This window comes from Lepidochelys kempii, chromosome 2 (assembly GCF_965140265.1).
Source record: "Lepidochelys kempii isolate rLepKem1 chromosome 2, rLepKem1.hap2, whole genome shotgun sequence".
Taxonomy (NCBI): domain Eukaryota; kingdom Metazoa; phylum Chordata; order Testudines; family Cheloniidae; genus Lepidochelys; species Lepidochelys kempii.
This window is the reverse complement of record NC_133257.1, coordinates 227714220-227728546: the sequence shown is the minus strand read 5'-3', so window position 1 is coordinate 227728546 and position 14327 is coordinate 227714220. Positions and strand designations below refer to the sequence as shown.

At 42.2% G+C, this 14327-nt stretch overlaps 1 protein-coding gene across 9 annotated transcripts in view; it reads left to right on the top strand.

Moving 5' to 3' along the window:
- ADAM22 (ADAM metallopeptidase domain 22) overlaps positions 1-14327 on the top strand; it is a 196425-nt gene that overhangs the window by 84382 nt on the left and 97716 nt on the right. For all 9 annotated transcript variants that reach the window (XM_073334068.1, XM_073334061.1, XM_073334066.1 and 6 more), the window contains one exon: positions 4188-4254. In XM_073334068.1, coding sequence (XP_073190169.1) covers positions 4188-4254 — 67 coding nt within the window. The remainder of the gene's footprint in view (positions 1-4187; positions 4255-14327) is intronic.

Sequence of the window (14327 nt, the reverse complement as noted above, 5' to 3'; positions counted from 1 at the left end):
TTCCTGAACTGGGACCCCTCTCTAACACTCAAATCTTACTCCCTAAGTCTTCTAGTTTCCTTGTGTTCTATCACTGGGACTACTTGGCTAGGAAGGGTAGCAGCAATCTGACCTCTTAAGGCTGTAAGTTGTTCAAGACAGGGACTCCATCTCTGTTTTGTAAAACATCACTCTTATTTCTTGGTCCATATGGAATCGCTGATATGACTTGGAGTTAAAATAGTGCTAAAAGATGGTGGTATTGTAAACAGATGGTGATTAGCCTGTTCTATTTGTGTACATTTTTAAAATAACCATTTTCCCCTCTTGTAGTTTTTATAAAAAACAAAACCCCCAAAAGCAGATTGTTGGCATTATCATAATTGCTTTCTCATTGTCAGAGTTGTAGTTCACATGTGTTTCTTCTGAAACATTTTTTTAGAACTTAACATGTGGGGTTTTTTGCTCACTCCTTTTCAAGGAGTTTATCTCACTGATTGAGCTTATAGTTCTGAAAACATTGTATCACAGCCTGTTCAGTTTATGCTCATAGGTGTTTTGTCACCATGATTTTCTATGTCCTTAGCACTTGTGAGATTTTTTTTTAATTGTTGTTTGTTGTATTCAGATGCAGATTTTCATTTATAGTAGCTGTATGGTTTTAAAAAATATATTTAAGCCAGCAGAAATCGATTTTAAGGATGGGGTGGCTGTCAACCAAACTGCTTCTACTGCAACACTACTGTATAGATAAAGGACCATGTGACTTATTCCAGCTGAAATACAAATTATTTTATTGCCGATTGCTCATTGCTTTATGCTTCTTAACCAATTATTAATTCCATTGGCATTGGCTAGGAATTTACATCGTTTTGAAATAACTATTTTATTTTAGCCAAATCTATTTGCTTCATTATTATTGAAGGTGAAAATAGAACTGCATTTGTTGGTGTTTTGTGATATTTCCCATGCTCTGTGCTATAATTATTAATAAATATATTATCATAAGGCATTCTTTGTTGGAAATTATGTTTATAAACAAAACACTCCTGCATGTAATTAAGAGATTTATTATAGTGGTACAATTAGGGGGCAAACAGGTCATGTTGACATCTTCTGTGAAGGCCACACTACCCCATGCCAGTTTAAAAATAAAATAATACTGTCACCCACCTACTATCAGTCCCCCATAGTCCTCCCAAAAAACTTCCCACGCATTCTCCGATTTATGATGTTGGTCTCAGTGTGTTTTTTGTTGTCTGCCTAGTTAGACTATACAGTCTGTGGGAAAAGGACCTTATCATGTTCTGTGTGTTGTAGCACACAGCTCCCTGTGGACCTCAGTAACACAGATACAACTGTAACTTCAGTGGAGTTGCACAAGAGTAATTGAGGGTAGAGTTTGTGCTTTTGGTTATAGTGATGCTTTTAGTAACCCAGTGAAAGGATAAACTGTTGCTAGATGGAACAGGCTGCAAGCAATAAGAAATACCATATATTACCTGAGCAGGCATGGATTAAACATATCTTAAAAGAGACCATTTCTCCCAAAAGGTTTAAATCATGAAGGGATGTAGTCAGAAAAACATCATCTAGGCCTTCGAGCTTTCTACAAGTGACTGATTTGCATGTGTAAAATCATGACAAGTTAGCAGAAGGAAAGAAAGCAAAAGCCATTAGAAATGGCTCTGATTGCAGAGCCACTGGCCATTATCTCTGAAAATTCGTGGCAATCGGGGGAGGTCCTGGACAATTGGAAAAAGGCAAATATAGTGGCTATATTTTAAAAAAGGAAGAAAGAGAACCTGGGGAACTACCGACCTGTCAGCCTCACTTCAGTCCCTGGCAAAATCATGGAGCTGGTCCTCAAGGAATCCATTTTGAAGCACTTGGAGGAGAGGCAGGTGATCAGGAACAGTCAACATGGATTCACCAAGGGCAAGTCAGACCTGACCAACATGATTGCCTTCTATGATGCGATAACTAGATATGTGGATATGGGGTAAGCGGTGGATGTGATATATCTTAACTTTGGCAAAGCTTTTGATACAGTCTCCCACAGTATTAAAAGTTAAAAAAGTATGGATTGGAGGAATGGATTATAAGGTGGATAGAAAGCTGGCTAGATTGTCAGGCTCAATGTTTAGTGATCAATGGCTTGATGTCTAGTTGACAGCCGGTATCAAGCAGAGTGCCCCAGGGGTCTGTTCTGGGGCCGGTTTTGTTCAATATCTTCATTAATGATCTGGATGATGGGATTAATTGCACCCGCAGCAAATTTGCAGATGACACTAAGTTGGGGGGAGAGGTAGATATGCTGGAGGGTAGGGATAGGGTCCAGAGCGACCCCTAGACAAATTGGAGGATTGAGCCAAAAGAAATTTGATGAGGTTCAACAAGGACAAGTGCAGAGTGCTGCACTTAGGATGGAAGAATCCCATGCACCGCTACAGGCTGAGGACCGACTGGCTAAGCAGCAGTTCTGCAGAAAAGGACCTGGCGATTACAGTGGACGAGAAGCTGGATATGAGTCAGCAGTGTGCCCTTATTGCCAAGAAAGCCAATGGCATATTGGGCTGTATTAGTAGGAGCATTGCCAGCAGATCAAGGGAAGTGATTATTCCCCTCTATTCAGCACTGGTGCGGCCACATCTGGAGTATTGCGTCCAGTTTTGGTCCCTGCACTACAGAAGGGATGTGGACAAATTGGAGAGAGTCCAGCGAAGGGCAATAAAAATTATTAGGGGGTTGGGGCACATGACTTATGAGGAGAGGCTGAGGGAACAGGGGTTATTTAGTCTGCAGAAGAGAAGAATGGGGGGGGGATTTGATAGCAGCCTTCAACTACCTGAAGGGGGGTTCCAAAGAGGATGGAGCTCGGCTGTTCTCAGTGGTGGCGTATGACAGAACAAGAAACAATGGTCTCCAGTTGCAGTGGGGGAGGTCTAGGTTGGATATTAGGAAACACTATTTCATTAGGAGGTGGTGAAGCACTGGAATGGGTTACCTAGGGATGTGGTGGAATCTCCATCCTTAGAGGTTTTTAAGGCCTGGCTTGACAAAGCTTTGGCTGGGATGATTTAGTTGGTGTTCGTCCTGCTTTGAGCAGGGTATTGGACTAGATGACCTCATAAGGTCTCTTCCAACCCTAATATTCTATGATTCTATGAACTCCATGGATGATAGGGGCTCCAGGATCCTAAGTCACTCGTGAGGTACTGAGTGCACTATCTTGCCCTTAGTCCAATGTTTGCTTTGTATTTTTGTTTATCTTCCTTAATCTACTTAGCGCTGTGCAATGGGATGAAATCTTGACCCCACAGAAGTTAATGGCGAAATTCCCATTTACTGGGCCAGCATTTCACCCCTGAAGTTTTGCTTAGCAATGTCCCTGCATACATTTAGCTAAATAATATGGATAAAAGCCTTAGAACACCTGGAGAAAGCGAGAGTGAATAAATGGCTCTGAGACAGATCCACAGCAAGAGTCTGAGAATGACACTCTGTCAGCTAGTCAACAAACGAGTACAAAAGCCTGGTCTATCTCAGTGGAATGGCCAAAGGCAGGCAGGATAACCAGACCTTATCCTGGCTGGACTCCCCTCTGCATTATGATCTTACCTACTGCTTTAGACTTACTCTGAGTTCACTTTTATGGTGCACATGTATATTATGATTTTTTTTCCTTAATACTGCACCATTACTTTTCTAGGGGTCTGCTAAAGGCAGCTGCCATTTTTTGTTCAGCTCAAATGTAATCTGTTATAGAGGTGACTTGCAGTGTGTTCTTTATTATTTACTCCTAATGTAAACCAGAAAAAATCAATCAGATTGAAAGTATATGGTTTCCCCTTTAATGTATGGAAAAATGTAATAACCTTTCCTTGTCAGTTTTGTCCCCCTCTTTTGGATGTCAACAGCCTACCTGGTCTTTCAATTATCAGTGACTGGTTTTTGGGGCTTTGGATCCAAAAATTTCAGTGTAGACTCTAGTCTCACTTTTTTGTGTTCAAATATAAATCTATTACACACAGAATAGATAGCAACTCTGCTGTAGCTAATTGTTTCAGTGAGTTTTGGGAACATGCCAGGGAAGGTATCCTGCTGTTTTTGTGCTTTTCAGATGTAAATGTTTCATCAAGCCTAGCTGAGATGTAGTGCAAAAGTGTATGTACTCAATGCTCATGGTTCCTTTTCTGTTGTTGCAGTGATCTGCTGTCTTCAGAATACCTTGAGAGGCATATCGAGCATGGAGGAAAGACAGTGGAAGTTAAAGTAAGAGTTTGCTTGGGGTTCTGAGGGTTCCCCCCATTTTTTAAATGTTTGTTTAATGGACACTCCCTGATTTCTCTGTAACCAGTGAATTCTGATTTTAACATAAATTCCTCCTATGAGTCAGAAAAGTTTTGTTTCATCTAATTTTTAAGCTTCTTTTTTATTTTACATTACATAAATATTCATGACAAAATTATACTTATGAGAAATGTATACGCTGTAGTTTTTTCACTTTCCTTTGCTCTAAATACGTATGTGCCAACTGAAGTGCCACAATGACTCTATTACATAATGTATCATTACGTAAACTTACTAAAAGACCAGGATTGCTGTTTTTATGGGTTTCCTCATATATTTGAGTATAGCAAGTTATATTGGATAGTAATTCCAAATATTTAGCCATCTTGAAATAGAAGGTTCCTTTTGTAAAAGGTTCATTGAGAAATATTGTTAAAGTTGTCTCCTAAGAAATATGTCAGGCTGGGTCCTTTTTGCAGGATGTTAGTTTCTATTCTCTCTGTGTGTTTATACTAATTCAATGAAAGCCAGCCTGATGATCCACTCTGTCTCTCTGAATACGCCAGCTGTATTTTCAAGTATTCATATACGCTGATGCTACGTACATTTGTACTTAACATTAGATTTTACAAAACCATCAGTAACTTCAGAAAGAATAAAGTTAAATCAGTATTTACATATATCTCCTCAGAGTTGCTGTGAAAGAGTCTTCTGGTGCATAGACAACATCTCATGGAAGTACGGCAATAAAATAAACGTAGACTGTACATAGCATGCATAGCAGTGAGAGTGGGTCATAATAGTCGCTCTTTTTAAAGGACACTGTCAAACCAAATGTTGCCCAAAATTTAGGTTTTGTAAAAAACAACCTCCCCGAATTGAAGACTACCCAAATCTCTAAACAATTAAATGTTCCCTTACAATGTGACCGCAAAAGCAGGAAAGGGCAAAGCAAAAATTTGGTCAACTGAACGCACAGAAATATTTGTTCACTTCAACTACTTAATAATCAGTTTACCCTTCCCTAGAATTTTCATATATATTATAAACTATGGAACCAAAAGTATATATTTATGCAGTGCCGAATTGAACATGGAGAAACACATGTTCATTTATTGTAAAGATCATTTTTCACAATGAGCATGTGCTATACTGTACAGTCAAAAAATCTGACTCTAATCCAAAATTTGACTCAAGCAGAAACACAAGATAACAGCTGTAGTTAATAAAAAAAGTTAATCCATTTTTCTGTGTTAGGAAATATATACAAATTGGCAAACTTAAACATTTTTTTGGCTGCCTGTAAGTCCTGCTTTACTAAATTAGGGACCAGTTCTGCATCCCCCTCTCATGAGTAATCCTTACTTCAGTGAGTAATATCTTTGAATTCAATGGGCTACTGAGGCAAATAAGGAGTACTTGCATGAACAAGAGGTAGCAGGACTGGGGCTTTAAAACAGGATTTTTATTGATTTTTCATAGTGTGGATCACATTCTAACAGAGAGGTTTCAGAGTAGCAGCCGTGTTAGTCTGTATCCGCAAAATCAAAGAAGTACTTATGGCACCTTAGAGACTAACAAATTTATTTGAGCATAAGGTTTTGTGAGCTACAGCTCACTTCATCGGATGCATGCAGTGGAAAATACAGCGGGGAGATTTTATATACACAGAGAACATGAACCAATGGGTGTTACCGTACACACTGTAACGTGAGTGATCAGGTAAGGTGAGCTATTACCAGCAGGAGAGAAAAAAATACCTTTTGCAGTGATAATCAACTTGGGCCATTTCTAGCAGTTGACAAGAACGTGTGAGGAACCGTAGCGGGGCGGGGGGGAAAGGGGAGAGAGATAAATATCGGGAAATAGTTTTACTTTGTGTAATGACACATCCACTCCAGTCTTTATTCAAGCCTAAGTTAATGGTGTCCAGTTTGCAAATTAATTCCAATTCAGCAGTCTCTCATTGGAGTATGTTTTTGAAGTTTTTTTGTTGAAGAATTGCCACTTTTAGATCTCAAAAAGAAAAGGAGTACTTGTGGCACCTTAGAGACTAACCAATTTATTTGAGCATGAGCTTTCGTGAGCTACAGCTCATGCTCAAATAAATTGGTTAGTCTCTAAGGTGCCACAAGTACTCCTTTTCTTTTTGCGAATACAGACTAACACGGCTGTTCCTCTGAAACTTTTAGATCTGTAATCGAGTGACCAGAGAGACTGAAGTGTTCTCCGACTGATTTTTGAATGTTATAATTCTTGACGTTTGATTTGTGTCCATTTATTCTTTGTTGCAAGGATAGGTTCCTGGGTTAGTGTTTGTGTTGGGTGGTGGCTGGTGAGTATTTGATTCTGGTTGCGGGGCTGTCTGTAAGGAACCTCTCCTTGCAACAAAGCCTGTTGCCAACTGTGTCCACATATCTATTCAGGGGACACCATCATAGGGCCTAATCACATCAGCCACACTATCAGAGGCTCGTTCACCTGCACATCTACCGATGTGATATATGCCATTGTGTGCTAGCAATGCCCCTCTGCCATGTACCTTGGCCAAACTGGACAGTCTCTACATAAAAGAATAAATGGACACAAATCAGATGTTGAGAAGGGGGAGAACCAGTCTGATGGCCACACATTTCAAAAGAGCTCATCAGCCACAATTAGTGCCAGATTCTTAAAAAAAAAAAAAAAAACCCAAAAACCCTCGGCTCCCATTTAGGCATCAAAATAAGTGGCTAGATTTTCAGGACAGCTCAGCATGCTCGGTACATGTCGGGGCTGAGCATGCTTCAAAAACTGGCCGTGGTTTCAGTGCCTCAACCAGGAGCAGAGCTCTTTTGAAGAAAAAAAAAAAAAAGTGGCCTCAATTTTGTGTACTGAGCACTTGAAAACCTAACTGTTGGCTCTTGTGAAAATCTGGCCCCACGTGATCAGTAAGCTGTTGGTCCATAGATCACAGTTGGAGAACCACTTCCTTAAGATACTGAAAGAGAGAGAAGCAGAGAAAAAGTCCAGAAATGTTTATTATGCATATTGGAATCTGGACTCTGTAGTTCAAACTGTTCTCAATATACATATACAGACATAGACTCCTTACATGATGATGATTCAATATTTTAAAATTCTGCTATGATTTTATTGTGTCATAAAATCCTGCTAAATTGGTACTTGTTCTAAGAATAAACCAATCAAAACATAGAAAACAACAAAAATAAAGGGATCACGCAGACTACTTAAACACTTGTTAAAAAAGAAAAAGCTACTGAAAGGGCCAGACTTGCAACAAAAATAAATTGCATAATAAAGACCACATTGCTTTGTGCCATTTCCTAAGCTATCCAGCTCCATTTCTGAGTCTGTCAGTTACATAATGAGGAGACTGAGTCTGGCGTACATTAAAGGCTAAATCTTGCTGTTTCCTACTGCAAATGTGGAAGGCCCTGAACACATTAAAGCTGCCATGGTCCAGCTGTGTGAGAGGAAGGGGGCACGCTGTGGAGCTCCTACTCCTCTTGGGGGAAAACACTACTAGCTGGTGGAGCTGGTAGCAGGGCCAGAAGGGAGAGGATAGGTATTTCAGCAAGAAGACCACATCTGCTCCTTCTACAGGAAGATCCATCTCCATCATTGGTTCTCCCTTCTCCTGTGATGGGAGGGGATAGAGGAGACCCACCACCTCTCTTCTGACTAGGAGTGGGTGATGAGAGAAAAAACCTCACTATTCATTATCAACTCCCTCTCATTTCTGGGGAAGTTGGATGAGAAAACAGAGCTCTAGCCAGATTGCAAAGGCAACTAAATGGCCCTGTCAAATCCCTCTCCCTATTTGGCACTCGACAGTGTGGTGAGGATAGTCCTGTTTTAAAATTTTTGTTTTTACAGTGAAGTGCTTTCTTTAGCTTCTTCTTTCCCCTACATCACATAGCACAATGCACGTAGCAGATATTGCCACTGCTGTCATCAGCAATATGGGAAACAGATGGGAGCACTAATGCGCTATGCGAATGCAGCTGCATACGCAGTCGCTGTTTAACAACGTTACATACATGTATGTGCCAAAGTGGTGGACAGATGCTTGCTCTAGCTTTTGCTCTTTGTAGAATTGGGCAGAACAATTCTAATCCCCTAACTAAAATTTCCTTCTCTGAAGAAAATGTTCTGGTTTTCTGTCATTGCTTACAGTGTTTTGGAGATGGGGAGGGGAAAAAAAAGAAAAGAAATATCTATAGTTCAAGGATCCAGTTGTTAAGGAATGAAGGGATTTTTAATGACAGGCATCTCAATTTAACATATCCTTTTGTAACAAAAGAGTGTAAATTCTAATTTAATTGTTGCACAATTAATTAGTATTTGTGGAGCACTTTGAAGATGAAATGCACTATACTCTGTAATTGCTAAGTGTCATGACGTCATTGAATGAAGCAGGGAAGCACACCTCCTTGCTAGCTGCTTCAAATGCTAGGAATGCAGGACCTTCAATGTTGTTATATCAGCCAGCAATGTCCAATATTAAAAAAAAACCCAAAGGGTTAAGGGGAGGTGGAGTGGGGAGGTTTGGTCCGCATGTTAGTGAAATTTTGCTACCAGTAAAGAAATCTAATCTGTCATCCTCATCTCTGAACTCTATCTAGAGGCAAAGAGAATACTCAATCAATCAATCATTTAACAAGAAGCAGAAAACACCCTTCATGCATTACCTTTTCCTGATTGTGTCAGTACAGATCTTTCCAAGCACACAAATGCTCAACTTGCATATACTTTACCTCACTGCAATATATCTCTGTGTCCTTTTATCTCTTTTTAGTTATCATTCTGTCACTGAGGCTGTCACTAAGATGAAAGGCAAAATAAAGCTTGAACTGCTGAGTAATCTACACCATGGGATTTTTCCTCCTTAGACTGAACAACTTATACCTATTCAGTGACATTTTCTCTTATAAAATATTTTCATTTTTTCACATTAGAGCCCTATGCATTCTGCTCATTATCCAAACAGAACTGTCATGTGGACCTACAAAGGTTTCTAGATAATAGTTTTGAGACAATTAAGCGGAGATACAGGGTCCAAATCGGAGAGATTGTATAGGTGGTTTTATATGTATATTTTTAGACAGCGTGATTAATTGTAACCAGAGGGCAGTTTGTCTATGTCTCAAATAATCCAATAAATCACAATGTATGCAAGTTGTAAACATGCTGTACATATGTTATGCAAAACAAACCAACCCAGCCTTTGGCCAAAATGTTTGAAGTGGAATGTAAATCCATATTTAGGCACTTAATTAAGTTCTTGATCCTGCACCATTGAAGGCACTGGGAGCTTTGCCACTAAGGGCACGTCTACACATCAAGGAAAAACCCACAGATGACCAGTGCCAGCTGACTCGGGTTCATGGGGCTCGGGCTGTGGGACTGTTTCCTTGCTGTGTAGACTTCTGGGCTTGGGCTGGAATCCGAGTTCTGGGACCTTCCCACCTCGCAGGCCCTAGAGCCTGAGCCCAGACATCTACACAGGAATGAAACAGCCCCACAGCTCAAGCCCCATGAACCCAAGTTAGCTGGCACTGGCCACCCATGGGTTCTTCTTTGCTGTGTAGACATATCCTTAATTGTTCAGGATCATGTTCAGACTCTTAATAGCTTGATTTGCAAAGGTAGTAACTCCCTGTAGCTCCCATTGACCTCAGTGGGACCTGTGGGCACTTCTCAAAATCAGGCAGCTTACACCTAGTCTACACTATGTAGTCAGGTGGATGTAAGCCACCTTGCGTCGACCTAGTTGTGCATATGTCTACACATAAATTTGTCTCTTACTCATGTAAATTCTCCATTAAGCCAATATTGTAATCCCACTTCCCTGAATGGCGTTGAGCTAAGGTAGATGTACTGAGGTTGACGCAATGTGAAATATGTGTTAATTATGTTGACCCTAATAATCCTCCAGCAGCTGTCCCACAATCCCACCACTGACTGCTCTGGTCACAATTGTGAACTCCACTGCCCGGGGCTCATGGAGCCTGGAATGCCTCCACCCCTCATTTAAAACCTGTGACTTTTTGAAATGCCTTTTCCTGATTGTCTAGCTTGGAGAGCACACCTAGCAGCTCCCATTGTTGTGTGCAATTGCCCAGCTGACCATGCTGGCTGCACGTTCCAGATGCACTTTGGCTTGGAGTAGACAGGAGATATTGGATCTCTGGGGCCTGGTTGGAGAAGAGGCCGTGCAAACACAGCTACGGACCAGCCCTAAAAACATAGACATCTATGAGCAGATTGCATGGTGGATGCAGGAGGAGTATGACAGGGATCAGCAGCAGTGCTGCATGAAAGCAAAGGAACTGCAGCAGGCATATCAGAAGGCGAGGGAAGCCAACAGTAGATCCAGTGCTGAGCTGCAGACCTGCCACTTTTACAAAGTGCTGCATGCCATACTTGGCAGAGAACCCACTACCACCATGGATACCTCAGAGGACCCAGAGTCACAGGACCTGCCATGAGCCAGGATCTGTTTGAGACTCCAATTCAGTCCAGTCAGTCCCAGATATCGAGCATGGACAAGCTCAATGCAGGGAAAGAAAATGTAGGTAAGTGCGTAAATTTATTTCCCATAACAGTGATGGTGCTCCCAACTTACTAGGGCACAGCCATCGACTTTTCATTAATTTGCTTGTACTACAAGAGGTTGTGTAACCATGGGGCCGGACGAGTTGCATCCGAGAGTGCTGAAGGAATTGGCGGCTGTGATTGCAGAGCCATTGGCCATTATCTTTGAAAACTCGTGGCGAACCGGGGAAGTCCCGGATGACTGGAAAAAGGCTAATGTAGTGCCAATCTTTAAAAAAGGGAAGAAGGAGGATCCTGGGAACTACAGGCCAGTCAGCCTCACCTCAGTCCCTGGAAAAATCATGGAGCAGGTCCTCAAAGAATCAATCCTGAAGCACTTGCATGAGAGGAAAGTGATCAGGAACAGCCAGCATGGATTCACCAAGGGAAGGTCATGCCTGACTAATCTAATCGCCTTTTATGATGAGATTACTGGTTCTGTGGATGAAGGGAAAGCAGTGGATGTATTGTTTCTTGACTTTAGCAAAGCTTTTGACACGGTCTCCCACAGTATTCTTGTCAGCAAGTTAAGGAAGTATGGGCTGGATGAATGCACTATAAGGTGGGTAGAAAGCTGGCTAGATTGTCGGGCTCAACGGGTAGTGATCAATGGCTCCATGTCTAGTTGGCAGCCGGTATCAAGTGGAGTGCCCCAAGGGTCGGTCCTGGGGCCGGTTTTGTTCAATATCTTCAAAAATGATCTGGAGGATGGTGTGGATTGCACCCTCAGCAAGTTTGCAGATGACACTAAACTGGGAGGAGTGGTAGATACGCTGGAGGGTAGGGATAGGATACAGAGGGACCTAGACGGATTGGGCCAAAAGAAATCTGATGAGGTTCAATAAGGATAAGTGCAGGGTCCTGCACTTAGGATGGAAGAATCCAATGCACCGCTACAGACTAGGGACCGAATGGCTAGGCAGCAGTTCTGCAGAAAAGGACCTAGGGGTGACAGTGGACGAGAAGCTGGATATGAGTCAGCAGTGTGCCCTTGTTGCCAAGAAGGCCAATGGCATTTTGGGATGTATAAGTAGGGGCATAGCGAGCAGATCGAGGGACGTGATCGTTCCCCTCTATTCGACATTGGTGAGGCCTCATCTGGAGTACTGTGTCCAGTTTTGGGCCCCACACTACAAGAAGGATGTGGATAAATTGGAGAGAGTCCAGCGAAGGGCAACAAAAATGATTAGGGGTCTAGAACACATGATTTATGAGGAGAGGCTGAGGGAGCTGGGATTGTTTAGCCTGCAGAAGAGAAGAATGAGGGGGGGATTTGATAGCTGCTTTCAACTACCTGAAAGGGGGTTCCAAAGAGGATGGCTCTAGACTGTTCTCAATGGTAGCAGATGACAGAACGAGGAGTAATGGTCTCAAGTTGTAGTGGGGGAGGTTTAGATTGGATATTAGGAAAAACTTTTTCACTAAGAGGGTGGTGAAACACTGGAATGCGTTACCTAGGGAGGTGGTAGAATCTCCTTCCTTAGAGGTTTTTAAGGTCAGGCTTGACAAAGCCCTGGCTGGGATGATTTAACTGGGAATTGGTCCTGCTTCGAGCAGGGGGTTGGACTAGATGACCTTCAGGGGTCCCTTCCAACCCTGAGATTCTATGATTCTAACCTGTGGGCGGGTTAGAGTTTACTTCACTGCCCTAAACCCCAACTCCCATAGAAAAGCACCTGGAGACCCAGAATTCAGGCTCTAGGGATTTTCATCAAGAATTGAACAAGGTCAACCTCCCCACATTCAAAGTTCCAAAAGAACAAAAGGAATGAATTTAATTCTTAAGTACTAACTTTATAAAATCTTATGATAAAGAAACAAATAATTTTTACAACATAACATGGCTATTTTATAAGCAACATACATTATCTTCACAGTTATACAAAAACAAATAAAGAAAACAAATTAAAATCTAAACAGGTCAGTCCCCACAGAAACACAGTGAGAAGAAACTCAGAGTTACCAAAAGCTTAGGTTGAGTCTCAGTCTTGATCACCAAATGTAGACAGTTTGCTGAGTCAAAAACATCTTCTCTCCACTTGCTTGTAGGAATCTTCAGTTGGAATCCATGTAGACTCTTCTGCTGAAATCACTGCTAGCCAGTCAGCTGATTAAGCAACAACTCAGTTTAACACACACACACCCACTGCAAAATGCTTCAGAGTCAGCAAAAACAGCCTGCTTTCTGCTCCTGTGGCTCAGCTTCTTCCAGCCCACACTGGGCACATGGCCTTTTGTAAAGCAGCTGCCCTGACCTCTTGCCCTTGTGGAGTCTGAATTCAGCAACAGGGAACCTACTGAGCACACCCAAAACTACCACACACAATTCTAGAAACTTCTGAGTGTGGAGAGCTGGTTGTGCATCTACCTAGCAACAATGAACCAGACCCAACTCATTCCTATCCACTTCCAATAGATCTCTTAGGTACATGGGTTACAGTAGCAGTACAACAAAAAGGGGTAGAGCTGTTATCTGCGCCTATAGATTTAGGCGGGGTGAGCTATGAGGAGCAGTTTCTTTATGTAAACAGGGACATCCCTTGAATCTTCCAGAGACATCTTGATGAAGCTTTCATGGAGGTACTCTGAAATCCTCTCCTGAAGGTTTCTAGGGACGGTAGCCTAATTTCTTCCTCCATAGTAGGACGCTTTCCTGTGCCAGTTGGCAATAACTTTGGCAGGCACCATTGCAATAAACAGAATAGCAGCTTATGGGCCCAGACAGCTTCAGGACGCCAGCTGCAGCTGGGCTCTGTGCCTTTGTTGCCCCCAGGAGTGAGCTATCAGCTAAAATCACCACTGCCTGTGGAAAATGGTGCCAGTGTTCAGTGTCCATTTCATGCAACTGAGCAATTCCCTCCTCATTTCTCTCACCCTTGGTGGGCCATACACCCCACGGCTGGAGCTGTAAGTGGTGCTGTGCACAAGCACTCTGATGCAGAAGCATATCTTGTTTAAAACTTTAGAGTAACAATAGTACCTCTGTCTGTTTTATTTGTAGCTGCTGACATTGTGGCCTTTAGGGGTTCCCTCTCCACACCTGTGGAACACCTGAGCCAGATGAGGAGAAAGAAGAGGACTCTGGATGACATGATCAGTGAAATTCTGCAAGCCAGTGCTGCAGACCATGAACATAGAATCATAGAATATCAGGGTTGGAAGGGACCTCAGGAGGACATCTAGTTCAACCCCCTGCTCAAAACAGGACCAACCCCCGACTAAATCATCCCAGCCAGGGCTTTGTCAAGCCTGACCTTAAAAACTTCTAGGGAAGGAGATTCCACCACCTCCCTAGGTAACTCATTCCAGTGCTTCACCACCCTTCTAGTGAAAAAGATTTTCCTAATATCCAACCTAAACCTCCCCCACTGCAACTTGAGACCATTACTTCCTTGTTCTGTCATCTGCTACCACTGAGAACACTGTAGATCCATCCTCTTTGGAACCCCCTTTCA